The 26597-nt window shown below is 62.1% G+C and overlaps 1 protein-coding gene across 2 annotated transcripts; it reads right to left on the bottom strand.

The window, feature by feature from the left end:
• Positions 1–1353: 1353 nt before the first annotated feature.
• On the bottom strand, positions 1354–17544 carry ARHGEF16 (Rho guanine nucleotide exchange factor 16). Of its 2 annotated transcripts, XM_017542679.2 has the most exons (14): positions 16776–17540; positions 14989–15034; positions 13802–13971; positions 12182–12238; positions 11532–11692; positions 8597–8749; positions 8344–8473; positions 6740–6814; positions 6324–6416; positions 4353–4504; positions 3774–3962; positions 2866–2939; positions 2574–2675; positions 1354–2104 (listed from the first exon to the last, which is right to left on the bottom strand). In XM_017542679.2, exons 1-14 carry the CDS (start codon positions 17361–17363, stop codon positions 1965–1967), a joined length of 2130 nt encoding a protein of 709 aa, XP_017398168.1. In that variant the 5' UTR covers positions 17364–17540; the 3' UTR covers positions 1354–1964. The 2 variants fall into 2 exon arrangements, with proteins under 2 accessions (XP_017398168.1, XP_037599464.1); XM_037743536.1 differs by lacking the exons at positions 1354–2104; positions 2574–2675 and having other exon boundaries at positions 3836–3962; positions 16776–17544.
• Positions 17545–26597: the final 9053 nt, after the last annotated feature.

Raw genomic sequence — 26597 nt, 5'->3', positions numbered from 1 at the left:
CGGGGGCTTAGTCCCCCAGACCACAGCACTCAACACAGGGTGGCCCCAACATAGGGTGGCCACACACAGGATGCCTGGCCCTATGGGTGACACCCCCCATGGACACCGAGGAAGGAGAACTGTCCAGACCCCAGGCACAATTAGTGTCTAAAGAATATCTTAGTTTACAGTGTTATTACTCAGCTATTTCCTTTATATAATTCTTTATAGATAATCACATATTAGTTTATAGAATTAGTGCCTGAAGTGTAACTTACTGCTTACATATATCTAGCTTATACAATCATAACTTAATACTTATATCTACTTAGCTCTGTATAATCTTCCTATATAATCATACAGGTATCGTAGTCGGAGCTGTACTGACACATTTAGTGCTGATTTATAGACTCCTTCCATACAACCGTATAGTAGTTTGTACTAGGAGGAATGCCTGGAGCAGTCACAGAACAGAAGCAGTTCATGGGAGAACAGCCAGACCAGGACGAGAACCAAAGACCCTGGCGGTGGCGTCCCTGCCTGAAAGGGCAAACGCCGTATGGCAGGCTTGGAGCAGGAGCCTCTCCTCCTGATAAAGGAGTTGTAGCACCTTGCATCCAGTTCCTGTGGAAAGTCGGCCTCAGGCCTGAGACCCTGGAAGTAACCGAGGGAGAAGAACCCCCCTGGTGTGACCAGTCACGGCGGCTGTGCACCCTGTCAGTCTTTTCTCACTTCTGTGCTGGCTCAAATCATCCTCCCATAAATATCTTAGAGAAGAGCACACATCTGCCAGCTCCCACTGCACTGGCTTACAGCATCCTTCTATTAGAAACCCTTTGAAGCCTCCAGCCCCCAGGTAAGAAGTGCTGCCCACGACACCTGCTGCACACAGCCCACATCTGCCTCGGTGACCTAACGGGGGTGGACCCCTTTTCTGTACACGACCCTCTACTACTGCGCACGGCACGGCCACCTACTGCGCACGGCCCACCTCTCTGCCCAGGTGACATAATGGCCCCCTCGCTTGCTACTCATGTGATTACATGTGCCCAATTACTAAACCTACAGATGATGACCTCACTCACGACCCTGCCCCCTGCTTGTACCGAATAAATACAGATGCTTCTGGGCATTTGGGGCTCTCGCTGATCTCCGCTCCAGGTGGCATGGCCCTGAGTCCAGATGCTCTTTACCAGTTCTTCAGTGTCCTGTCTCCTTACTTCTCAGATCCTGCACCTCAGCACAGCATAGGGACACCCCACGACCCTGTGGGGCCAACAGCCCTACAGGTCCCGGCCCCCAGCACCCTGGGTATGACCCTGGAAAACGTGAGGCTACCATGTCCTTTCCCTGGGCTCAGATTCACTGTGAAAATCCAGGTCCTAGGGAAATAACTTTAATGTGTTTAAAAACCTCAACACCGAGCTCTCGCCGCCGGCCCTGCAGGCCCCTCCCTCCGGCCCCTCCCTCCGGCGGGCCTCCTCTCAGAAATCGGGACACTCCTGGACCCTCAGGGTCCTTCCTGTCCCACGTGGGGGTAGGAAGGGCATGGGAGGAGACCTCACATTGTTCCGAATAATCACAGGGTGGGGCATGGCCAAGGTCCTGGCAAAGAGGGGGAACCTGGGAGCAGAATCCTGAGATGCCCCGGTGCCCGTCAGTCAGGGTGGAGTTGCCCCGTGGGTGCAGCAGGGAGGTGGTGGGACCCAGCAGCTGAGAGGGGCTCGGCCAGCCCATGGGACTAGGCTGGGCTCCCTGGGACGCGGCACAGCTCCCTTGAGCTTGCCTGGGGGTGTCCCTCGGGGCACATGTGATCTTCCTTCCGTGAAGTGTCCAGAGCTGGGCACCACAGCCACAGGGTCTCGGGAAGCCCCAGGGAACCATGCAGGGTCCTTGGGACAAGCCCTGCACACTCTCGGGAGCCAGGCGCGGCCACTTGCTGATCTGGGGACAGGCTGGGCTGCCGCCGGCTGGCCTCGCCCAGCCTACACGTCCGTCTCCACCCGCAGACGCTCCATCCTGCGGACGTTGCCCTCCACGGCCACACGGCTGGTGATGCAGCGGGCAAAGTCCTGGGGGAACCAGCCCGTCTCTCCGTCCCGGAGCCTCTCACCATAGAGCCACCCTGAAGCCGGATGGGGGTGGGATGGAGGTGAGAGGAGGGCCACGGGTCCCCCGCCCTCTGAGGGTCAGGCTTCTCCTGGAACTCACCACCCGCTCCTGCCTCGGAGCACACAGCCACTGAGGCCTTGCTCTCGGTCACCGGGACTCCGGCCCCTGCTCGGGTGCTCGCCACAGGGAAGGGTGCGGGCTGAGCACACCCCACACAGCCCTGCCCCGTGTGAGCTCTGCCTGGCTGCGCGGGGATCCCCTAGGAGGGCAGAGACACCTCCTCCTCCCCACATGGGACACACTGACCATGAACCTGCTTTTGATTCTGGGCCTCAGGGATGTGGAAGGGCTCCCTTTGAGAAGGGCCTCGAGGGAGGGTGAGGCAGGCTGAGTACGTGGCCACCCTGCAGCCCAGCATGCTCTGGACCTCACCCGGTTGGACGCTCGCCCATCTGTGCCCGCTGCCCAAGCCCCGCCCTCACCGTCTTCCTCCTGAAGAATCAGCACCACGTCCGCCTGCTGCAGCGTGACCTCATCCGCCTGCTTCGCGAAGAAGGCCTTGGTGATCTCCACCTGGGGCAGGTCTGGGTAGGGCAGCGGCCGTCACAGGACTGTCAGCAGGCACGGGCCAGGCTCCACTCCCTGACAGCCTCCGGCAGACACGTGCCCTGGGGCCGGGGTGCCCCTGACTGGCGGACCCCAGCACACGGCCAGGCGCCAGGCTCCCATGGGCCGTGGCAGAAGACCAGCCCTGTGGGCCCAGCCTGCACTCACCTCCCTTCTTGGCGGGGCCTTGCCACCGTCTCTCACTGTGCATGAGTGCCACAATCCACCGGGCCCGGTCACTCCTGGGGGCCAGAGACAGCGTGAGCCAGGCCTCAGGCCGATCCTGCCCTCTCATGTTGACTCCTGACAGCCACCCAAGGGGGTGGCAAGAAGATGTGTGGCGGGGGTGAGCAGACTGTCAGGCAGGCTAACCCCAGTCACCCCAGCCCACCCCAGGTGGCAGAATTGGGCAGCAGCCACACCTCCAGACCTCAGCCTGCTGGACCCAAGGTCACTCCGTGTCCTGGCACTGGGCCCCAGCTCCCTGCCCGCTCCATTTGCTGGGACGGACGAAGCACCCTCATCAGTAAACAGGGCCCAGGGCTGTCCTCAGCCAAGAGGAACTTGGGGGGAATATGGGGCCTGACACACCCGCATGCCTGCCTTCCACAGGGGGTCCCAGAGCCCCCAACCATGCCCACTCCCATCCTGAGCGCTGGGACCACTCTGCCATCCACATTGGACCCCACTGGGCGCGCTGCACCCAGCACCACTGCTGTCCGCCTGCGGCTGTGTCCTCAGGGCTCTCCTGCCACGGGGCCTTGGCAAGGCTCTGCCTCTGCTGAGCAACCTCCTGCCTGCCCCACTCCCCGCTCAGTTGGGCTGAGCTTCCTCATGGTCTCCCCACCCCCCACCTTGTTCTCACTCCTGGTGGCCCCCATCCCCTCCTGGAAACATAAACTCCAAGACCACAGAGCTGTTTCTGTTCTATGGCTCTACACTGGCACCGACAGCAGGGCTGGGTGCATGGTGGGCGCTCGGAGCCAGCCTTGGAAAAGCAAGGTGGGGAGGATGAGCCAGTCCCCGTGGAGCTGGGTGCCCGTGGCCTGGGAGCTGCCCTCCCGGGAGCCCCTTACGCGGAGTCGGAGGAGAGCAGGAGCTGCTCCTGACGGCCCTCGCTGTTGCGAAGCAGTGTCACCCGGAAGGGGTGGGGCACGGAGGAGCTGCGGTTGCCACCCCCGGGCAGGGGGAGCTCCGATGGCTCTATCTTCTCCACCTGGACGTGGTCTATCTGGGCGTAGTCCTGGACCACATAGCTCTCTTCGCTGTGGGGACATGGGCAGTCGGTCAGTGGGACGGTCCCACCTGGCTCCTGCCCGGTGCCTGCCTGGCTCCCATCCAGGTCCCACCCAGTTCCCCTGCAGTGGGGAGGCAGCCACGGCCGGCCTCCAGGAGTTCCCCCAAACCACGGAACAGAGGCCACAGCTTTTGAGTCCTCCTCGTGGCTCGGACAGGCAGACCTAGGTCTGCAGAGAAGGCCAGGGGCTGCACAGTGAGCGTCACCTGACCCTTACGTCTAGTATGTGCCGAGTGGAAGCCACGCCCCGGCTCTGAGGTCGGAGGGGCTCAGGGCTGGCTCCCCCATGTTCCTTTCCCAGGGCCAGCGGCCCAGTGTCCGCAGAGCAGGGCTTCCCACCCTCCTGCCCCACGCCCACCTCTTCTTCTTGGTCACAACCAGGACATCGTTGAACAGGAACAGGTAGCATGTGGGCCGGCTGGCGAGTTTTCGGAAAAGTCCGGTTTCTTCCATCAAGGACAGCTCCCCTCGCTTCAGCAGCCACCGCGAGGCGGAGATCAGGGGGAGGGACTGGGAGGGCACAGCCAGGACAAGCAGGTCCCCAGGGAGTAAAGGACGCACAGCACCCAGTGGGACTGACCCCTGCCTCTGGACTGGGTGACCAGCTGGCTGCCCCGGGTTGGGGCTGGACAGAGGAAAGGGGCACAATGTGTCCAGGCCTCAAATCAAGGTGCGCCTGGTCCCGGACCTGACCCTGCCCGACAGCCCAGGGCTGCGTGACCATGGAACCTTCCACCCAAGCCAGGACTCGAAGGCCAGTGCTGGGGAATCTCCACGTGCACCTCACCCCTCCATGGCGATTACACAGACGCTGGGCTTCTTGGGCCCTGACGGAGGGCTGGCAGAGGCAGGTTCCCCTCCGCAACAGCCACGCTCCACGTATGGGCCTTTCTCAGATCCTGAGCCGGGGGCAATGGGGTGGCAGTGCAGGGATGGGCAGTGTGGGGGTGGGCAGTGCGGGGATTGGCAGTGTGGGAGTAGGCAGCGTGGGGGCAACACAGGTGGGCAGTGTTGGGGGTAGGGAGCGTGGGGGTGATGGGGGTGGGGATGTGGGGGTGATGGGGAGTGTGGGGGTGATGGGGAGTGTGGGGGTGATGGGTGGGCATCGCGGTGGGTGGTGGCAGCACAGGGTGGTGGGGGGTGCAGTGAGGGAAGGAGGAGCCTGCCCACCTGCCCACCAGCCCGACTCCTCAGCCACTATTGACACCTCCCCTAACCTGCTCCCAGTGGCACTGTCTTCTCTGCCTGTGCCCACTATAGGCTCAGAGCCCCCAGCGCCCCCGGCTCCAGGCTTCTGCCACCACCCTCCCTCCTGGACGGGCCTGCTCTCCCTGCTTCCACCCCTGTCTCAAAGACCAGCTTTAAGACCATGTGGGGGTAAGAGGCCCAGTCAGGGGTTGGCCAAGTCTGGGAGGGGGTCGTTGCTCTGGTGGGGCAGGTGTTGTGCCCCAGACTCAAGAGCATCAGGGAGACAAGCGTGAGGCCCGCACGGCTGTGGGCTGGGTAACGGGTGGGAAGTCACTGCCCTGACGTCTGCTCCTGATCCACCCCGGGAGCCCCCTCCCCCAGCTGGGACCCCCTGCGCCCTTACTCAGTTGTCCACAGCTCTGAGCGAGGGTGGCCCATAGCATGTCACCCACTCCATGCTCCACCTCTGAAGGGCACCCACTAGGTGGGGCACCAGGACAGGAGGCCCATGTGGGCCCACCTTGCCGGACGGTCCCTGGGCTGTCTCCCGGCAACAGACCACAGGGCCAGTGTGTGGGATGGTGGGGGGGCTCTGGAGGCAGAGGTCCGAGCCCTGCCTGTTTGTGGCAGGGATTAGGGCTGCCTGGGCCTGGGATGGAAACATTTCACCCTACCCAGAATCCAAGGCTCACTGGGAAACGTGAGATCTGGGCCAGCCCTGGAATCACCTTGTCCCCTCCCCTGCATCCTCAGGCCCTGCCCAGCCCCCGGGGGGACAGCAAAGAGCCCTGTCCCCAGGTAAGCGCGCGGACTGTGCCACTCCTGTCGGCCCCTCAGCTTTGTCACTGACAGACTGGGGTCTGCCCTTTGCCCATGCAGTCCTGGGGATGGGGCAAGGGCCACAGAGGCCCACCCAGTGGAGTTGGGGAGGGGTACACCAAGGATATTCCCAGACGGGGAAACTGAGGCTGGGAGAGGCCAAAGGCACCAGTCCTAGGAGGCCCAGCCCCCAGGCCTCACGAGCATAGGCACCTACTCTCCAGCCCTCAGGCTCAGGGGTGTGACCCGACCTCACATGCAGGCCAGCAGGGAGGGCTGAGCGGGAGATGGTCTGAGTGGCCTGAGGTCCGGGGCCACCTACCTTGACCTTGCTGAAGTCCAGCTGTGTGTGCAGCGTGTACATCTGCTCCATGCGCTCCATCCTGTGAGCCCCCTCATTGCACTGCCTCACCAGCTGCAGGGCAGGGCCCGTGTGAGAGGCTGGTGCTGCTGGGCCCTGGACCCCTGCCCAGCAGCACCTGGCTGCCCACAGTGGCTGCACTGGACCAGCCATGCCATGGGCACATCAACTGTGTGACACCCCCCCGTCCCCAACTCTGGGCCTCGGTTTTCCTGCCAGCACTGTGAAAGGCTTGGGATGGATACACGGAGGACTCTCCCTGCCCTGGACGGTGCGGGGAGCCAGCTCTATGACACTGGGTGAGGTAGGGTGGGGTGGGGTGAGGGCAGGGTTGGGGTACGGGACTCTGGTGGGGCTGGGGCCAGGCCCCATCTCACCTTGCTGATGGCCTTCAGTGCGCGGCTGGCGGCCTTGTACCTCTCGGAGTGGCCCTGGGTCTTGAGGCAGAGCGTCTGTACAGGACAGCAGACATGGGGCAGAGAGTCCCCCCTGGCATCCCAGCTGTGGAGCTCCCATCAACACCAGACCCTGGGTGGGGCGGTCAAGAGCTGGCCTCCCAAGGGCTCCCGCAGGGTCCCACTGCACATACAGTCCCCGACGGCCTCAGTGCTACCTGGAGCTCTGCCAGGTCAGGCCAGATTGAGTGGGAACAGGAGCTAGCATCCCCACCCGGAACCCACCCCTTCCCATCCTTGGCCATCTACATTCAACGTGGGGAATCGGCAGTGGAGGCCCCCGGCAGCCCCATTTCTGCACATCCCCGGGGCCCCCGGGAGTTTGGGATTCTGTCTGGCTTGGGCAGCCCTGCCGTATGAGGAGCTGTGTGCGTGCCGGCAGCATGCATGTGTGTGAATAGGGGTGTGTACTGTGTGTGCACATGTGTATCTGCATGCTGCGAATATGGGTGTGTACTGTGTGTGCACATGTGTACGTACATGTGTGTGAATATGGGTGTGTACTGTGTGCATGCAGGCAGTATGCATGTGTGTGAATATGGGTGTGCAGTGTGCACATGTGTATCTGCATGCTGTGAATATGGGTGTGTACTGTATGTGCACATGTGTACCTGCATGTGAACATGGGTGTCTACTGTGTGCGCATGTGTATCTGCATGTGTGTCAATATGGGTGTGTACTGTGTGTGGAGGCAGCATCCATGTGTGTGAATATGGGTGTGTACTGTGTGCACATGTACCTGCATGTGTGTGAATACAGGTGTGCACTGTGCGTGCAGGCAGCATTCATGTGTGTGAACTGTGTGCATGTGTACCTGCATGCCTGTGAATGTGTGTGTACTGTGTGCATGTGTACCTGCATGCGTGTGAATATGCGTGTGTACTGTTTGCACATGTGTACCTGTAAGTGTGCACATTTGTGTATGTGCGTGCACTGGGTGCGTGTGTGCACTGCCAGTGTATGCATGTATGCAAATGTGTGTGCACTGTGTGCACAGGGGCATGCACGCATACGTGCGATGCACGTGTACATGTGCATATATGTATATGAATGCATGTGCATTGTATACACACGTGTGCATGTGTCCACGTTTCACCCTTGTGTACCCTCTGCCCTGCAGGCTGGCATCCCACACATGCAGCCCATGCTGGTGAGCCCCTCTCTGCATCCACAGAATGAGGAGAGTAGGTGACTGGGACACCCACAGAGCTACCACGTCTCGGACTGGTGGGGTGGGGTCTGGGTGATGCCAGTTCCAGCTTGTCAGTGTGCCTGAAGCTCATGAACCACTGAGTAAGTGAACAAAAATCTTCCAGGCGCTGGAACAGCTCCCGGCACTGAGCGCTGTTGGCGGTGACCACAGAGTTGTCGTGGTTGTTAATGCTGTTGTATGGTGACAACTCTTCAAATATCATAGGCCAGGCAGGGAAGAGAAGGTCACAAGAAGGTCATGCTCCGTCGGAGGGAGGCTCTGGCAGTAGGACCCGGAAGGTGTGCCCAGCCCCAGCCCCAGGCCGTGAACTCACATCCGTCAGGAGGGGCAGCCGGGTTACCCGCTGCATGGGCAGGATCAGGAAGGAGAGCATGGGCAGGCCCCCGCACGCCGGCCGCCTCTCAATCTCTCTCAGGACCTCTCGGAAGGTGGCGTTGCTGCTTCTGCAAGAGGGCAAGGTCGTTCTTCCAGGCTCTGCACGGCCGGCCCATACCAAAATCAGGCGGGGCCTGCAGAAGGCGGGCTGGGAGCAGGAGGGGGCTTGAGACCTGGGGCGCCCCACTCACGTCAGCTTCTGCAGCGTGCGCTGCTGGTAGACCTCGTTGGAGCAGTAGGCAACGTAGGGGTGGAAGTGCCTCTCGGCGTGCTCCTCCAGGATGTCGCTGATGTCCTCCACCAGCACCTGGGCCTTGTGCCGCTGCTCCAGGTCCTCGAAGAACCTGAAGATGAGGAGGGGCGGGAGGGGTGAGGAGGGCGCCACAGGGCTGGCAGTCGGGCCCCATGTGCGCACACATACAGACGTGCATATGCACGCACACTCAAGACACACACATGTACACGGCAGGAGCTGAGCTCAGGTCCCAGAGGCAGCACGTGGCAGGCACTCAGGGTGGGAAGCAGGACAGCAGGGAGGGCAGGTGGGAAGCGGCCAGAGAGCCCCCGCCACGATCCCACGCACCGGTGTCATCCCTCTGTTGTCTAGCGGCAGCCCCAGCGACTGTCCCCAGAGGTGGGCCCGTTTGGACCTCCTGTCCTGGTGCTCTGTCCAGGTGGTGCCCTTTGCCCTTTCAAGCTCCTTCCAGCTAAAACGACTGGGCCCCCGCTATGGCACCAGCCGGCCCCTGGGAAGAAACTCAGGAGTGGAAGCTCAGGGACAGGCGCAAGAGCCCAGCCTCCGGGTCACACAGAGGGGCAATACCTCCAAGGATGAGTCCCAAATCCCAGCAGCTCTGCCAGCCAGGCTCCCAGCTGGGCTCATGAACTGCCTGTTTGCTTTTACCAGGTCCCCCATCTGTTCTGAGCGGGGGCAGATGTGGGCTCTTGGCGGACTCCCTGGAGGTGACTACGAGCCCCTCACCTCCTCCATGACCCAGGCCTTGGCTTAGGGTGACCGGGACGAAGGGAGTTAACACTTGGTCAGAGCTGGGCCAGGGCTGCCAGGTTCTGCTCCTATGGGCAGCCAGAGCCACCAAGGCTGGACTTAGCTGGACCCACAATGGCTACCCAGTGTGCAAGGTGGTGGCCGGAGCCTCATCCTTCCTGCAGACCCTCAGAGCACCCAACCTGAGATCATATCCATGTCTCCAGGCCGCGGGCATGGGAGGTCCTCCCACCCCAAGAGCTCTGTCCTTCTGAGGACTCCCTTGCCCAGCTTGGAGGTGGGCAGGGTCCCTCCTCCCACTGCTCACTGGGCTCGACTGGGCCTTCCACCCACGCAGGAGCCATGATTCCTGTAGGGAGAGCATCTGGGGAGCCACTTGCCCTTGGGAAGCCCCAGCAGATGGAGCAGCGGCCCCGTGGACGAGGACCCAGGAGGGCATGGGAGGTCCCGGCCACTGGATGAGCAGGGTCGAGACACGCGTGTGTGCCAAGGCTGGCCAGGCCAGCTAGCAGCTCACATGGCAACTGCAGGTTCTGAGAAGGGGCTGGGAGAGCCGGCCACCTGCCGCTGACCCCAAATAGCGATGATTCCCCAGAGAGTTCACTGTGAACGCCAGGAGGTCCTGGAGCCCAGATCTGGGAGGAGGCCGGAGCTTCCCGCCCTGGGGCAGCAATCTAAAGCCCCAGGGAGGTCAGAGGCAAACACACAGCCGCCTGACACAGAGGGGACCCTGCTCCGAAGACACACAGCCTGCATGGCTGGGGACAGAGCTGGGGGATGGGCAGCTACTGTCCCAGACCCCTCCCCCTCTCCAACCCCGTCCCACGCTGAGTCAGAGATTGGGCATTTCCCACAGCTGGTCCCTGGAGCTCTACAGGAAGCCCCTGCCTCCATGAATAAGGTGGCTTCCTGCCCACCCTCAGGGTCCCCAAATTCTGCAAGGGCACCCCACAGGGAGCAGATGGGTGGGACTTGCCAGGGGCGGGGCTGATATAAGAATGAGCCAGCAGCCACCGCTGTCTGGGCCACCACGTACCAGGCACTACAGGCCCCTAATCATCTTCCGGCATCGCCCAAGCCCATGAGGTGGCCAGAGGCACCGCCCCTCAGGTTAATACTGAGGCCGAGGCTCAGAGGACTGGATGATGCCCCAGGGTCCTCCTGCATTTAGGGGCAGCACACTGTGTAGGCCACACACAGCCCTGCCCAGGCACACACACCCGTGCACACACACCTGTGGACACAGCCCTGCCCAGGCACACACACCCATGCACATACACCCCTGCCCCCACAACCTACACCATACACCCCTGCCCACACACCCATGCACACACACACCCATGAACATACACCCCTGCCCATGTACCCGTGCACACACCTGTTCATGCACACACCCATGCCCACGCATACCCATGCACACACACTCATGCACACACAACTATGCACACACACCTTTGCACACACCCCTGCCCAGGCACACACCATGCACACGTTATCGCTGTCCACACATACACACCCATGCACACACACCAGGGTGCCAGATGCTCCCAAGCCACTCTCTAGGCACACACACCTGTGGACACACCCGTGCACACATGCACACCTGTGCACACACCTGTGCACACACACCCGTGCTGGGCTGTAGCTGCATCAGCTGCATTTCCAGACTCTCTTCCAGCTCCAGGCCCTGCAACCAGAGCCCAGGTCCAGCCACCGGACACCTTTGGGCGGAACATGACCCAGGGCTGCAACTCGAGGCTTCCTGACTACGGGTGAGCAGCTGTGGGCACCACTGCCTGGGTCACGTGGCCCTCTGTGCCTGGGTGTCCTGGTGAATGGCGCTTGGCAGTGTGGCAGGGCTGCAGCCCTGAGAAGTGCTCCACGTCTTATGAGCAACCAGGATGCCACAGCCTAGCACTCGGCCCGGCCCTGGGTCCAGGTCTCTGTGGCCTCGAGGACCTCAGAGGTCATCACGCTCCATGGGAGCCAGGAGCTGCCCCAAACCGTCCCCATCAAGGTGCAGCCCAGGCTCCCCAGGTCCTGCTGACGCTGCTGTGGTGCCCATGGTGGGGGGCACCTTCCTGGCAGAGGCCCCTGTGAAGGCTGTGGCGAGGCCTTACCTCTGACTGGCACTCAACACATCCAGGATGTTGGAGAAGAGGTGGTGATGCTCCATCGGGGTCATGGTCGCCCGCAGCTCCTGGGACTGCAGGAACTCTGTCACTAGGATGCTCAGGCTGTGTTGGTAGGAGAACTCGGACGTGAGGATCTCAAACATGGCCTGCGGAGAGGGGCCTGGGTGAGCCCCACAGTGACGCTGGATGCGGGCATGCCTCAGGGACTGATGCTCAGAACAGGACTTGGCCCAGGTGGCAGGGGCAGGTGGGGACAGGAGCTTCAGACAGACCCCTGGATGGGCCTGTCAGGACAGCCAGCCTGGGGATGCCAGGCTGACCTCCCTGCGTGCCCCTGGCTGGGTGCCTTATGAGCTGCATGAAGCTGGGCAATGAACCCCGTCCTCATTGGAAAAGAGGGTGATGGCAGCCGCTGGACTCTGAGGATTCACCCAGTGACATGAAGAGGCTCCATCAGGGCATAGCATGAGTGGAGGCACAGCCAGGCCTGTGTGAGGCATTGGTCATCATGACAGGGCCTGGAGCTGGAGGTGGCCACAGAGGGATGGCTGGTGGCGACACCTGGCTGCTACCCCTTCCCGGGTGTGGTGTGGCCCAGGCCGTGGTGGGGCAGCCCTCCCGCCCGGGGCCCTCACCTCCTGCCTCTTGCGCTCCTCGGTGGAGAGCTGCTCCAGGATGCCCAACTCTATCACCTGGGGGGACACAGGCCCAGGAGCTCCAGGTCACATGTCCTGGAAGCCCGTGCCAAAATCTCCCTTCTGTCCTCCTCCTGATGGACCTCCTGATAGACAGCTTGTGGGCAGACACCCACAGCCACCCCGCTGGGCTCGGTAAAGTCCGCCCTGGAGCCGACCTGTCCCTGCCGCCTTCCTCTCTGTGGAGCCGAGGGGATGCCGATGAGCAGGCCCAACCCCTACAAAGAGCCCCAGAGCAGCCCAGAAAAGAACACGGGTCATCCAGAGGGAAAGGCCAGAGGGTCTCATCCCAAAGACCTTCCCAGCAGATGGAGATGCAGAGCCCGCCCAGCAAGGGAGTGTGGAGGGCAGGACTGTGGCCCAGACCCCACCTGGGCGAGGTGCCAGTGAAGGTATGGGTGACGCTGTGCCCACCCGGCTCCCTCCTCCTCAGGGGCCACAGCTGGCGGGTCACCTTGGCAGGAGCGTGGTTCCCTTGGCAGAGTGCGTCAGGCACAGCGGGCTGCCACACTGCCCAGGGATCCCCTCTGCAGGACCTGGGTCACCCTGCTTCGTGCTCTGCTCCTCACTGGGCTGGGCAGAAAGGCCGCCAACAGCACCTTGTCCAAGGGTGAGTCCTCGTCCCCCAAGCCCGTTCCTCCTTCCCATGAGGGGCCGGAATCTCTGCAGTTACCAGGGTGCAGTGCTGGACCCCACCCCAGACAGAGGGAGACCACACATGCCCAGCTCCAAAGGGGAGTAAGCCTGTACTTCCAGACCTTTATGTCTGTGGGGAGGCTGCTCCTGGCCTGCCCTCACCCCACGCTGGGTCTGCCCTGGCCGGGGTCCTGGGGCACGCAGCGCCTTGGAGTGTGGTGGGCGGTTGCAGTGCCAGCCCCTCCAGATGGCGAACAAAGGGCCCCATTGTACTGCAGGTGGGGGCCTGCCCTCCCTGATGCCCGCCGTGCCCACGGCCACATGGTCCCCTCCCTAGGCCCTCAAGGCGGGGGTCATGTGCAGTCCACCTGGGCAGGAGCAGCCACTCCCACAAGCACGGGGACTGCTCTGGGCCATGCTCTCCACTGAGACCCTGCAGGGTGGGGACGAGCCCCCATTTTCAGATGTGAAAAGTTAAGGGGTGGCTTGGCCCTGGCCCTAGCTCCAAGCCCCGGCTACTCCCATCCCAGCCGTCTCTTCGTGCGGATCCTCCACCCTCTCCTGGGAAGGAACTCCTGGTGCCTGCAGCTCCCTGCAGGGGAGTCTGAGCAGGGCCGCCCCTCACACGCACGATGGCAGAGGGCAAACTCGAATGCCCGGTGGCACACCCTCCTGTGACCGCTCCAGGTGCTGAGCCAGCCCCACATGGGTAGGGCAACGCAGGGCACAGGAGGGAGAAGGGAGACCCATAGGTCCGCTGCCCACAGCCGAGGGGCTCCTGCGAGGGCTGCCCACCGTCCCTCGGAGAACTGGGCTGCTGCTGGGGACCAGCCACCTGGGCTCGGGGAAGGAACAGCGGCATGGGGGAGGGGCTGTGGCTTCTGCCTGCCTCCATGGGGCGGCCTCACCACCCTCCAGCGCTACCTCCGGGAGCTGGCTCCAGGTGACCTGGGCGGGCCGGTAGCTCTTGACCACAATGGTGGCGTCCGCCTTCCGGCCTCCCTCGGGGCTGGAGGGCTCATCGAGGATGTCGTCATCAGACTCCTGGCTGGTGTTCAGGCCCCGCTCCTGGACCTCCTGGTAGAACTGGGGGTCTGGAGAGAGAAGCGGGGATTGGAAAAGGCTGGGCCTCCCTGGAACCCGCAGGCTGAGCCCGCCCCAAGGCCTCCTCGGAGCCCGTGATGGGATCGGGCAGGACAGGACCTCCCGCTCGGGTCCTCTAAGGCCCACAGGCTCCACAGCTATGAGGGAGAGGGAGGCTCTGGGTGGGGGCCACCTAAGGTGCTGGGCGGGAAGGTGCTGGGCACCAGTCCTGAGACCTCTCCCACGCCACAAGCCCCTCCTGAAATGGGCCGGACCCGGCTCAGGTGCCTCCACACCAGCCTTACCCCGAGACTCAGGGTATCACTGCTGCTCTCCTGGGCACGGTTTTCCCTGAGATTTCTGTAGAGGAGGCCTCAGTGTCCCCTCCTGGGCCCATGCCCGTCCACAAAGCTCCTGGAGGCTGGAGAGGGCCACTGTGCCTTGGGGCCTCTGGACAAAGGCCAGGCCTGGAGCTGGGCACTTGAGGCCCTAGTCCCCCAGGCCTCTGACCTCTTCACACCCTGGGCACTTTGACCCCGGCAGCAGGCACCTCCCTATGGCAGCCTCTCGTGGGGTGCTCTCATGTCCCACCAGCTGGCTGAGTGGGCACTACCCCACCCCAGCTGGAGGCCCCAACACAGGGCTCCCCTCCAGCCTCGGATTCCAAACAGAGCCCGTGGTGTGGGCCTGGCGCCCTCGGATGTGGCCTTGGTCCCCCACACTGCCACTGCAGGCCGAGCCCAGCACATATATGGGTGTTCAGGGCAAGTGTGGGGGCTCTCTCTGTGCCCTGCCCTTCAGATCACAGAGTCCAGGGAAACTTTCTAGACCTTTCCAGACTCATCAGGGCTGCATGGTCAGACCAGCCACTGGGACCTCAGGACCTCAGCCTCTGGAAGGACCCCATCAAGCTGCTTTGGTCATCCCGAGACACAGAACTGAGGCCCACCTGACCCCCCGGGTGTCCCAGCGAGACCAGCTTCGACTGGAGCCCCTCCCGGTCCGCGGTTCCTCCCAAAGTCACTCACCGTCCTTGAAGGAGCCCTTGTGTCCGCGTTTCCGCCCTAGCGTCTTCTGCACAAAAGAGACACAGAAACCGCAGCCGTCAGCCAGGGCAGGTGTGGCTCACCATAACACTGCACCCCAGCCCCGCCTGAGCCCAGGCCCACCGCGACGCTGCACCCCAGCCCCGCCTGAGCCCGGGCCCACTGCGACGCTGCACCCCAGCCCCACCTGAGCCCGGGCCTACCAGCTAAAGAGAGCCCAGGGACCTCACGGCTCCATGTTTGAAGCTGTGCCTGACGGGAGGGGCCCCGACAGGCACACAAAAGGTGCACAATAAATGCCAACTCCACAGGGCCTCAGGGCCGCCTGTCTAAGCAAAGGCCAGGACAGATGGAAGGCTCAGAGCAGGCAGGACACATGGCTGAGGGCGGTCAGGTCCAGGAGGGCTGCTTGGAGGAGGAGGAAGAGTTGAACTCATCGTGAGGGGATGCTCAGGAGTTTCAAGCAGGCCTGGAGGGAACCTGTGGCAGGGCAGGTGTGGGTGGGAGAGGGCGGTGGAGGAACAGTGGGGCAGCACACAGGCCCCTGGGGACCAGGACCAGGTGGGGCAGGTGAGCAGGGACTGGTGGGTCAGTGTCCAGCCCCAAGCAAGGGCCTGGGGGCCGCAGCAGAAGGCCGGGATGGCAGAAGTGATGAGAGGGGCTGGGTTTCTGGGAAGCCCCCGTGCTCAGGTGCCTGGCTCAGAGCCCACCCTCCTTGGCTGGGACACCACACTTGCCCGCTGTCCAGGTGCCCTGGTTCCCAGGAGAGGGGCTGATTTGTTGGAACGAGTTGGGGCGTGAAAACTCCACTTTCTGGTTGGGAACATGCGGCGCTCCCAAATGCACCTGGCCTGGCACCCTCAGCCCTGTGCCCCGCACCCCGCCTCAAGTGCTCCCCCGGCCCCCTTCCGTCTCCCCCACCCCCACCCCGTTCTCTCCTTTCTGCCTCTGCCCTAACTCTCCTTGCATCCCAGCCCTGCCTGCACCCAGGCCCACCAGTTAACGAGACCAAGCAGGGTGGCCAGAGTCCCAGTCCTGGCCATGTGGGTGTCCAGGTGCCACTCAGCTCTCCCTGAACACGGCTTCCAGCTCCAAGGCTGCCTGAAAGCAAGGTCTGGCCCCCAGCCATAGGGAATGGTGACTCGGAGGATGAGGGATGCTGGGCTCAGGAGCCCCAGGTGGCTGTTCTGTCCCCTGGGCTCTAGTGGCACATGCAGCAGGCTACACCCTGCCCAGAGAAGGGTCTGCCGCCACCATGACCCAGACCTAGAGCCACCGCCAGCAGGCAGGGAAGCAGGGCTCCGTGTACAGAGGCAACATGCAGACTTCTCCTGAACCCCCGGCCGCCACTGAGTGGCTGCCCCACTGAGTCACTGCCTGGAGCTGCCAGAGCAGATGGAGCCAGGCCAGTTACTGCAGCAAGGCCACCCTGGACCCCGCCATCCAGGCAGGCCAGCTCCCAGGCAGGGCTCGGAAGCAGGGGCTGGGCCCTTCCAGGGACCTGCCGTCCACCAAGGCTGGGAGCAGGGACACCAGAGTCCAGGGGCCTGGGTAGAAGCCTCGACCTTTCTGAGCCTCTGCTGCCTCCTCTGCGAGGTGGGATCTTCACACTCACAGACTGGGCTAAACTGGAATAAACCAGTCGAGAGCCCTCATGCAGCAGGTGCTTACTAACGGCAGCCGCCATGATGCAGACGACAGTGGTGTACCGGTCAGGCCACCGCTCTGCCTAGCAGCCCTTCCCCTGGTCCATGAGGGCAGGCCCTTACCTTGTGTCTGGCCGTGCTCCGAGTGGCAGGCTGGCCGGGCTCCTCAGCCAGAGCCTGCAGCTTCGGGCTTAGCTGGATGGCGTCCCCCTGGCCACCTGGCTGCCCCAGGCCCTTCATGGCCGCCCGGTAGGATTGGTTCCGTAGGTTCCGCCTCAGCATGCCCCCGGGGTCCGTGTCCACATCCATGTCATCCAAGGAGAAGCTGGCAGCTGGGAGGAGCGGGGGGTTCCGCCGAGCAGCCTCCCCGCTGAGCACAGCTGCCCCGAAGCTCTGGTGGCGGGCTGGGGTCTTCGACTTGCTGGCCACGGCCAGGCCCTTGGGGATCAGCTGCTGGGTGCCCAGCTTCAGGGCCACTGGACTCTCTGTGCTCAGGACAATGGGCCGTGGCTCCTTGTGCCCTGGGAGCTGAGACTCTGGGGGTGCCGGGGCCTCGGGCTGGAAGGCGGCATTGTCCCTGACGCGCAGGGAGCCACGGACCATCGGGAGCCCAGAGGCTGGGTTCCCACTGGCATCGAGCCGGAGCTCCGAGTGGAAGCGGTATTCCAGGAGCTTCTCCTCCAAGGAGCTGTCTGAGTGCCACTGGGACATGCTGGGCAGCTGCCAGGACCTGGTGGATGGGCAGAAGTGAGGGTCTCATGAGGCTGCTCTCCGCAGTCCCCTTGGGTGTCCACCCCCCTGCTCCTTGGCAGACACCTGGCCGGGGCCCCTGGACAGCTCCCAGGACAACTGTGCAAGGACAGAGGCACAGCCAGGAACAGAGCGGGTCAGCAGCACGGCCGGCCCTCACTGCCAGGAGCCAGCCACGTCTGAGGCTGCAGGCTGGGCATGGGATGGGATTGGACAGGCGCTGGTTCTCAAAGCTCTGAGGGACCAGGTGGGCGCAGCCTGTGGGGAGAGGCTGGACCTGGGAGGCTGGGAGGCCACACTGACGGGCGGGATGCGCTGAGGACATGTTCCTGAGCCGGGAGGCAGGAGGGGCCACTCAGGCACATGGCCCTGGAGCCCTGCAGACCAGGGCTGGAATCCTGGCTCACACCTGCAGCCACGCAGCCTCCTGAACCACGTCCTTGTGGTGAACACGAGGGCAAGAGCGCTGCACTGTGGGGCTTCCCGAGGCCGGCATCAGTGGCCACAGCCTCTGCCTCCACTGGCGGAGGGGGTCAGGCCAACGACACAGGCCTGTGATTCCCCTTTCCCTCAGCCACATGGTGACGTGACTGTGTCGGACTGTCCATGGAACCCTTCCACACACCAAGCAACGTGCTTGCATTTTTCCACGTTTCTGAACTGGGCATGACAATTCCGGTCTCAGGAGCCTCATCAGGCACCGGCCCGAGTCAGGCACAACACCGGCCACCGGTGCCTCACCTGCATCACCCCGCGTGGGGTGGGGCTGCCCTGGACACATCGCCGTAGACCGACCACTCCACGCTCTGGCCCCGCCCCGCCATGCTGCTGCCCGTCCCTCCTGGCAGCTCAGGTCCCTGAGCCCATCTCTACCCCGATGTCCCCTTCATGGTCCGGGACTGGCAGCCCTGCACCCGACACTGCTGTTTCCTCCTTCCAGACCCAAGGCAGGGCTGCCCTCCTGCCCTGTGGGAAAGGCACGGTCCTGTGACTGGCTTTGGGACATGTGTCTCTGCCAGGGAGGAATTTGGAAAGCCAGCTCTCGACATGCCACTGGGCCTTCCCTGGCTGCCATGACTGGGCATGTGTGGTCAGGCAGAGCCCCGATGGCCTGGACCCCCGTGTGACTGATGTGCAGAGCCCCCAGCCAACCCGGCCTGCAGGAGCCAGGCCTGGAAGTCTGTTCCAGGCACTCTTGGGGCTGTGGTGGCTGCACATCACCTCCTGAGTGACGGCGCACTGCTTGGCCACCGCGCTCAGGCCCACAGTGACCTTTCACGCCCCGGGCTGCTTGCAACCCTCCTGTGGGCGCTTACAAATCTCAGCACTGAGCAATGGGTTCTGCGGCTGCTCTCCCAGGCTCCTGGCACTCCCCTCTGCTGCTCAGGGACTCCCACACGTGTCGGGGGCAGTCCTGACCGAGACACAAGATCAGTGAGCAAGTGATGCTGCCTCTCTGTACCTCAGTTTTAAAACCTATAGAATGGGCACAATAAGAGCAAGGCCCACCTCCTGAAGCGTAGAGCATGCAAAGCGTGTAACAGGAGACGCGGCTGGCTGTGAGCACGCGTCCGTGTGGCAGTGAGCAAGGCCTTGCTGAATCAGAGAACAGCTCACGCTCCCTCCCCGTGCTTACGGAGCTTCGCAGGTTCAAAAGGTAACAACATGGAGGAAACTCACGGCTTCATTCTTTCCCTTTTTAAAAAAAATAACAGTAACAGCCATCACTCAGTACGCCCCTTATACACCCAGAACTTCACACACATGAAAACGGCCAGAGTCCCTTGGGGGTGGAAGCCAATTTTTCTGTTGGGCAAACAAGGCTGAGTCACTCACTCAACGTGACTTCCTGCAGGAAGGCTGCCTAGACTTAGCCACACAATGACCCGAATTAGCACCTCTGGAGCACCCGAAGGGCAATCCGGTCGTCCCTCTGTCCCTGTTCAGCTGGGAGCCACCACACTCTCCCAGGACACAAGTTCTCTGATAAAACCATCACAGGAAGGCATGTGCGGCTGAGCCTCCCAGGCCTAGGGAGGGGCGGTCCCTGGAGCCCCGCAGCCTCCACATTCCTCAGGACATTCCGAATCACCGGCTGAGGACAGTGGCAGACACAACAGGCCTCCCCCAGGGCTGGTGTCCGTGACGCTGACCAAGGTCTGCACCATCCCAGGATCACCCCTCACAGTGTCGTGTCTGTGTTACAGGGGCCTGGCCAAGAAATCTGTTCTTTCAGGCTTCTGTGTGTCTACACGCCAAGCAGGGCGCACTCCCGGGTGGGCGGCCAGCGTGGGCAGCCTACGCTCCCGCAGTCCTTCATTCTAAGCGTGATTTCTTTCCCTGGAGGGCATTTTATATGGTTGTAAAGGGCAGGTGGCACTCACAGGCCCACATCATCCCCATGCCCCGTCTCCCATCAAACAAATGTCCCCAAGACCCCACAGCCCCTAAACACAGAGCACCCCACCTGCACTGTCCCCCTTCCAGCTCTCAGAGAGGCCCTCCTCCTTCCCATGGGGCCAGACTGGCCAGGCCTGACCGTCCCTGACCATGTCAGTGTCCTGGCCCTGGCCAGTAGCACTCCCTGGTTGGCAGCTGCTGTCCCAGGAGAGGTCAAAGTCTGTTCCACTGCTGGGAGGCGCCCAAGCGGGAGAGCCAGAGCCATCGCTGGGTGTGACCTCCGCTCCCAGCAAGGCAGCCACACCCACAGGCCTAAAAGAGAGCCTAAGGGGTGTGGGCAGGGGCTCTGGAACCTGGAGCCCCCCCAGGAGCTGTGGCCCTGGCAGGCACCCATGTACTTTGGCTTCTGGTTTTCAGTTTTACTAAAGAACTATTAAGACATGGACACCGTTTCAAAAGTCAACAAACACCAGACTTAGCACGACAGCCGGCATCCCCTCCTCCACGCTGTCCTGATCCCCAGAGGGCACCGCTCCGGGCTCTTCAGTCTTTCCCAGAATGAGGCACAGCCGGCTCTGCAGGGCCCTTCCTCTGGGCATCCCTGCCTTCTCCCTGCCTCTTGGACGAGGACTCCATTGCGGCCGGCCCCATCATGCAATACCTGTGCCAGCACCAGGCGCTGAGCCCTGGGGCAGAGTAAGGCCTCGCCCATCTCTGGTTAATTATTTTCTCATTCCACCAGCCTGGTTTCCCCAGGTGATTTTTCCCCCAGTGCTCCGGCGTCTCCGCGTGCTTCTTAAGAATGTATTCCATACGTACGGCAGGCCAGCTCCATGTTTTTCCCAGACACCCCCCATCCTCCTTCCCCCGAGGGCCCGGTGCTCTGGGCCTCACCCTGGGGGGTCCCCAGGACCTCCTCTGCTGCTTCTGGAGCTGGAGGCTTGGCTCCGGGTCCCCTCTCACCCGCTCTGGGCCCTCACGTGCGGAAGCACATCCCCAGGCAGGCACTGTCCCAGGAAGCCACATGGGAGGCAGCTCTTGGACTACCTCAAAATGTCTCTTTCTTCCTCTCCCCTGACTGGTGACAAGGTGAGAGTTCTCACTGCAGACAGTTTTTCCCCAGAGTTGGGCACCCTCTTTTCGCGTCTTCAGACTTGCTGGGGAGGTGCCCCTGTTCTCTGATCTCTTCCTGTGTGTGGTTCTCCCTGGCCCCACTGAGGGTCTGGGTACCCGCTGGACCTGGGAACTCTGGCAGTCATGCTGATGTACCTCTGTAGGGTCCGCATTCATTCACCAAGCCAGGCACTGGGTGGAACTCCCTGAGGGTCGCTCCTGTCTTTTGAGGCTGCACAGATTTTCGTATGTCTTCCACCCTGTCTTTTCAGGATACCCACTAATGAGCATTACGCTCTGGCATTTCCTCCTAATTCTTTACCTTTTCGCCATTTTGCTCTCCTCCGTGGGAGGTTTTCCCCACCTGATCTCATCTGCCCCGGTCCTGTCATTTTCATTATCCTCAAAAAGCCCTCTGCTCTTCACTCCCGGCAGCCTGTTCTTGTTTGATGGGTGTGACATCTTCCATTACCGCAGAGAGGAAGGAGTGTTTTCTCTGGAGCGAGTTTCCTTCCTTCTGTGTGGCTGCTGGAGCCGCGCCCCCGCCATACGCTCCCTCCTGTCTCCACCTCTGCTGGCCTCTGTCTCTCAGGCACGAGGCTGTCCTCAAACATCTGCTGCTGGTGGCTGACTGCTTCTGCTTCTACTGTGGACAGAGACCCTATGCTGGTGGGAGGCCCAGGTGTCTGACCGGGAGGGCCCTTTGGTACCCCAGCCCCATGCCAGGTCCGTGTTCCACAGCCTCTCCTGCAGCTGGCTGGTCTCTGCAGCGGTCTCCTTCCATTTCCTCACGGAGATGCTGGCCTGCGCCTGGTGCCTGCGGCCAGTGAAGGGGAGAGGCCGAGAGCTCAGACTCCTTTCAGCAGCTGGCCACGTCCAGCTACAGTGCCACAGAGAGAGGTCAGATGCCCTGCGGCAGCCACACGGGCCGGTGGCAGGCCTGCTTCCCAGCAAAGGCAGCCTGGACGCGCTGGGCGGGGGCCGCCGGGAAAGCTCCTTCAGGCATGCACAGGGCAGAAGCAGCTGCAGGCTGGCTGGCTGGCTGGCTGTCCCCCGTCTCCCCATGTCTGTGAGCCCCCTTGGGGGACAGGGACAGTTTCACGTCCCCACAGACAGTCGGGCTGAATTCCCAAACTGAAGAGCAAATGCCTGCCCTGGCACTCGCTCTGCCCTGGTCTCCTTCCCTTGACACTGTGCCTTCCCAGACAGGCCCTGGTGTTCCATGCCAAGAACCAACTTGCAAGGGGCCTCCGCTCAAAGGGAGCAGACGCTGGGCCAGGACAGTCCCACACAGGCCTCCAGGCCCATCTGTGCCACTTTTTTTTATTTTTTATTTTTGAGACGGGGTTTCGCTCTTGTTACCCAGGCTGGAGTGCAATGGCACGATCTCGGCTCACGGCAACCTCCGTCTCCTGGGTTCAGGCAATTCTCCTACCTCAACCTCCTGAGTAGCTGGGATTACAGGCACGTGCCACCATGCCCAGCTGATTTTTTGTATTTTTAGTAGAGACGGGGTTTCACCATGTTGACCAGGATGGTCTCGATCTCTTGACCTCGTGAACCACCCACCTCGGCCTCCCAAAGTGCTGGGATTACAGGCGTGAGCCACCGCACCCGGCTGTGCCACTTTTTGGGTGGCTTCCTGCTGCTTCTGCTCAGGGTGCACTGGAAAGGACCTCCTATGGCTGAGCCTTGGGACCCAGAACTGTCTCTCTTCTCTTTACCACTAAATACCCCACCTGGTATCCCCCACACAGGTGACATGTGTCAGGTGGTTATGGGGCACGAGGGACTTGCCAGGAGATGGCAGGCAGCAGAGGCGAGCGGGTGGAGCCCGTGGTCTCCGGCCAGCCTCAGGGGCCCCCGCCTGGCCTGTCTGGTCCTGTGTGCACTCGGCCTTGGCTGGACTGTCGTATCTCAGACCCGGCCTTGGTGGTTAGGCTGCCCTGCAGCCCCGTTCTCGTCTTTCCGGAGAGATGTGTTTCCAGGAACTCCAGCGGGCACCAGCCCCGTCCCTCCTGCTTACCCACAGCAGTACAGTCTCCCAGCCGGGGCCTGGGGCTCTAGGCACAGCTGCACTCACGGCCAGGACCCAACTGCCCCAAGTTTGCTGCCCCTCCAGTTGGGACACTGCACGGGTCTCCAGCTTCACGTGGTCCTCAGGCAGCTCTGTCCCTCCTACCCTGGCCTCTAGGTCTGGCTGACCCCACTTGGCCCAGTGTGGTGTGGCCTCTCCAGCACCTGTCCATCCAACCTCAGTGCAGGCAAACTCAAGCCACAATGACGCCCTTGTCCTCGGTAATTCTGCCCGGCCATGCTGTGGAATCAGTCACATCAGCAGGGGGAGGATTTGGTTTTATAAGTCACGCAGCACACATCAGCCAGCTCCCTCTGCAAGGTGGCCAGGGGCTTGGCTCTGCGGCCTTCACTGGGGCAGTTCTGCCCCCCAGGAGACACTGCTGGTAGTCAGGAGTCCTGCCTACTGTGGGCGAGGCTGCTGGAAACACCTGTCACCTGGATCAAGGCCCCTAGGGCTGCAGGGGGGAAACCCTGGGCAGCTAAGGTGGGAGCCACCCTGCACGGTGGGGGCGAAGCGTGCCTGGGCCTCCGACCTGGACACAGCCGGCTTAGCCCGAAGTGCATTCCAGTCCGTCCCCAGCTCCAGCTCCGCTCTGAACGAGACGTGCTGAGGGTAACACCTGCCACGAGCACCGAGGAAGGAGAACAGCGCAGACCTCACCCACAGTGAGTGCCTGAAGCATAACTCACTGCTTATTATATCTAGCTTACGTATATGATCATACTTAGTCCCATGTAATTTTTCTATATAATCATACAGGTATCGTAGTCGGAGCTGTCCTGACACATTTAGTGCTGATTTATAGAATCCTTCCATACAACCGTATAGTAGTTTGTACTAGGAGGAATGCCTGGAGCAGTCACAGAACAGACGCAGTACATGGGAGAACAGCCAGACCAGGACGAGAACCAGAGACCCAGGCGGTGGCGTCCCTGCCTGAAAGGGCAAACGCCGTATGGCAGGCTTGGAGCAGGAGCCTCTCCTCCCGATAAAGGAGTTGTAGCACCTTGCATCCAGTTCCTGTGGAAAGTCGGCCTCAGGCCTGAGATCCTGGAAGTAACCGAGGGAGAAGAACCCCCCTGGTGTGACCAGTCGCGGTGGCTGTGCACCCTGTCAGTCTTTTCTTGCTTCTGTGCTGGCTCAAATCATCCTCCCATAAATATCTTAGAGAAGAGCACACGTCTGTCAGCTCCCACTGCACTGGCTTACAGCATCCTTCCATTAGAAACCCTTTGAAGCCTCCAGCCCCCAGATAAGAAGTGTTGCGCACGACACCTGCTGCACACAGCCCACCTCTGCCTCGGTCACCTAATGGGGGTGGACCGCTTTTCTGTACACGACCCTCTACTACTGCGCACGGCCCACCTCTCTGCCCAGGTGACATAATGGGGTGGCCCCCTCGCTTGTGACTCAGGTGATTATGTATGCCTTATTACTAAGCCTGTAGATGATGACCTCATTCACGACCCTTTCCCCTGCTTGTACCGAATAAATACAGATGCTTCTGAGCGTTCAGGGCCTCGTCTGTCCCTGCTCACAGGCAGCATGGCCCCCCGAGTCCAGCTGCTCTTCTCCAGTTCTCCAGGGTCCTGTCTCTTTAATTCTCGGATTCTGCACCTCAGCACAGCATAAGGGACACCCCACGACCCTGTAGGACCCACAGCCCTACAATGTGCCATAAACCCAGGCCCTGTCCTGGCTCTGCTGCCACTCACAGGGTTCCCCCAAAGGGTGGGAATCAGAGCCTGCCTCTGACAGGTGCCCACAAGGGTGACAGGTCTCCTGCCACCCATTCACCTGCTGCGGGACAGACACACAGACCGTGCCCTCTGAATGCCCCGTCACCCACTGTGTCTTCTGCTCCTCCCCAAACTTCTGGAAGGTGGGTATTTTCCCTGGCAGATAAGGAAACCAGACGCAGAGGGAATGTAGCCTGCCTGGGTGGGGCTGCTGGCCAGGCCCTGTCTTGACCGAGATGACTGACCCCAAACGGGGACCGGGGAAGTGGGGGTTCTGGCCTCGGCCAGGGAGTCACCAGAAATAAGGACACTGATCCACAGGACGGTCCCCTGAGCTAAGGACAGGAGCAGCCCAGATCCATCTGGAAACCAGAACTGAAACTGACACCGAGCTCTCAGGGAGCTCCTGCGCCTGGCTCACAACGTGAACACAGACGGCCGTCCTTAGGGTGGGGGGAGGGGACTCATGCTCCACACGTGGGCTGTGGGGACCCCAGGACCCCTCTTCTCACTGCTTCACCTCTGTGCCTCAGTTTCCTCATGTGTAGGTGGAAAGTGCTTTGGTCCTGTGGGTCAGAGACGGCCCCTGGAGAGCCAGCGCCCTCAGGGAGGCTGACCAGCAAGGGTTTCTCCCGAGTGACCAGCTGGGGGAGACCCATCTCACCCTCCAGCTGACTTGGACCTGACTTCTTCCAGGGAGCCCCCAAGACACCTCCCTTCCAGCAGGACCGGGGTGGGTGGGGGTGCCCAGCTTCGGCCTGGGCTCCTGCTCTGCACAGTGCCCTGCTTCTCACCCTGTTCCCCTCTGCAGGCTGTGGGCATGGCAGAGCAGGGACCGCGTCTGCCTGGCACACTTGTGGGTCAACATCTTCTAACTCCTTCACACGCCTATTATTCCCATTTTACGGATCAGGAAACCGAGGCCGGAGAGCTGAAGTCACTTGCTTTAGTTCACAAAGAGCCAGCATGTGAGCCTGGAACCCGCACAGCTGGGCACTACAGCATGGAGGGGTCAGGGCCCACAGCCACGTACAGCACCTGGACCCTCCTGCTGGTCCCAGCCAGGCCCGCATGCACCCCTATGTTAGGCAGTGCGCAGACCGGTCCCCTCAAAGACACAGGGAAGACTCAGGCCTTGACTCAGGTCAAGTGCAGAGGCCACCAGGCCCTGTCCTGGCTGCCCCTCCCTCGGTCCCCCCACGTCATGCTGAGCGCTGGGCTGAGGCCCCACAGTCACTCAGATCTCAAAAAAGAGCCTCGTTCCCATTTCACAGATAGAGAAACTGACTGAGCGGCTAAGACCAGCCCGAGGCTCCCTAGTAGGTGGGACACACCCGGCGCCCCTCCCTGCCTCCCTTTTCAGGCGAGACAAAGCAGGTCCCTCCCTGTCACCGCCCACCAAGTCCACGGGGTGGGGGAAGGGCGTGTGGTTTTGGTTTGTCCTGGCGGGGGGGTGTCTTCGTTCTTGGGGCTTTTCTGAACTCCGGGGGCCAAAGCAGGTTTGGGCGGCAGATTGTCAAGAGCTCCCGGAGGGTCGCTCCGCTCCGCACCCCACCCCCGCACCCTCTTTCAAACTCTGGAGCTTCCAGAGTCCTCGGCGCTCGAGGGTGAGCCCAGGTTCCGGCTGCGTGAAGTTGTCCTTTCGGAAGAGGAAGCGGCCGCTGGGGCTGAGAGGGGGGCGGCGAGCGGGCTGGCGGGGGGCGCTGGTGGGGGTCCGAGGTGGGGGTCCGAGGTGGGGGTCCGAGCAGCCCCGCGCAGCCGCGGAGGGTCGCGAAGCTGCGGCGGATCCCGGGGCGGGGCCGGCGGGAAAAGCCGAGGGAGGAGAGACGCCCCGGGTTCCCGGCGCCTCCCCCAGACTTAGCC

Source organism: Cebus imitator, unplaced genomic scaffold, assembly GCF_001604975.1.
Source record: "Cebus imitator isolate Cc_AM_T3 unplaced genomic scaffold, Cebus_imitator-1.0 Scaffold145, whole genome shotgun sequence".
Lineage (NCBI taxonomy): Eukaryota > Metazoa > Chordata > Mammalia > Primates > Cebidae > Cebus > Cebus imitator.
Note: the sequence above shows the minus strand (reverse complement) of the source record. Positions and strands in the feature narration are given on the sequence as shown.

What these genes read in the sequence shown, in the direction of transcription:
- ARHGEF16 (XM_017542679.2), bottom strand. Translation starts at nt 17,363, where the DNA reads ATGTCCCAGTGGCACTCAGACAGCTCCTTGGAGGAGAAGCTCCTGGAA. An exon ending in TGGACTTCAGCAAGGTCAAG is followed by an intron (nt 4,505 to 6,323) that starts GTAGGTGGCCCC and finishes GTGCCCTCCCAG; the next exon opens with TCCCTCCCCCTGATCTCCGC. An exon ending in CTGCTCTCCTCCGACTCCGC is followed by an intron (nt 2,940 to 3,773) that starts GTAAGGGGCTCC and finishes TCTGGCCCCCAG; the next exon opens with GAGTGACCGGGCCCGGTGGA.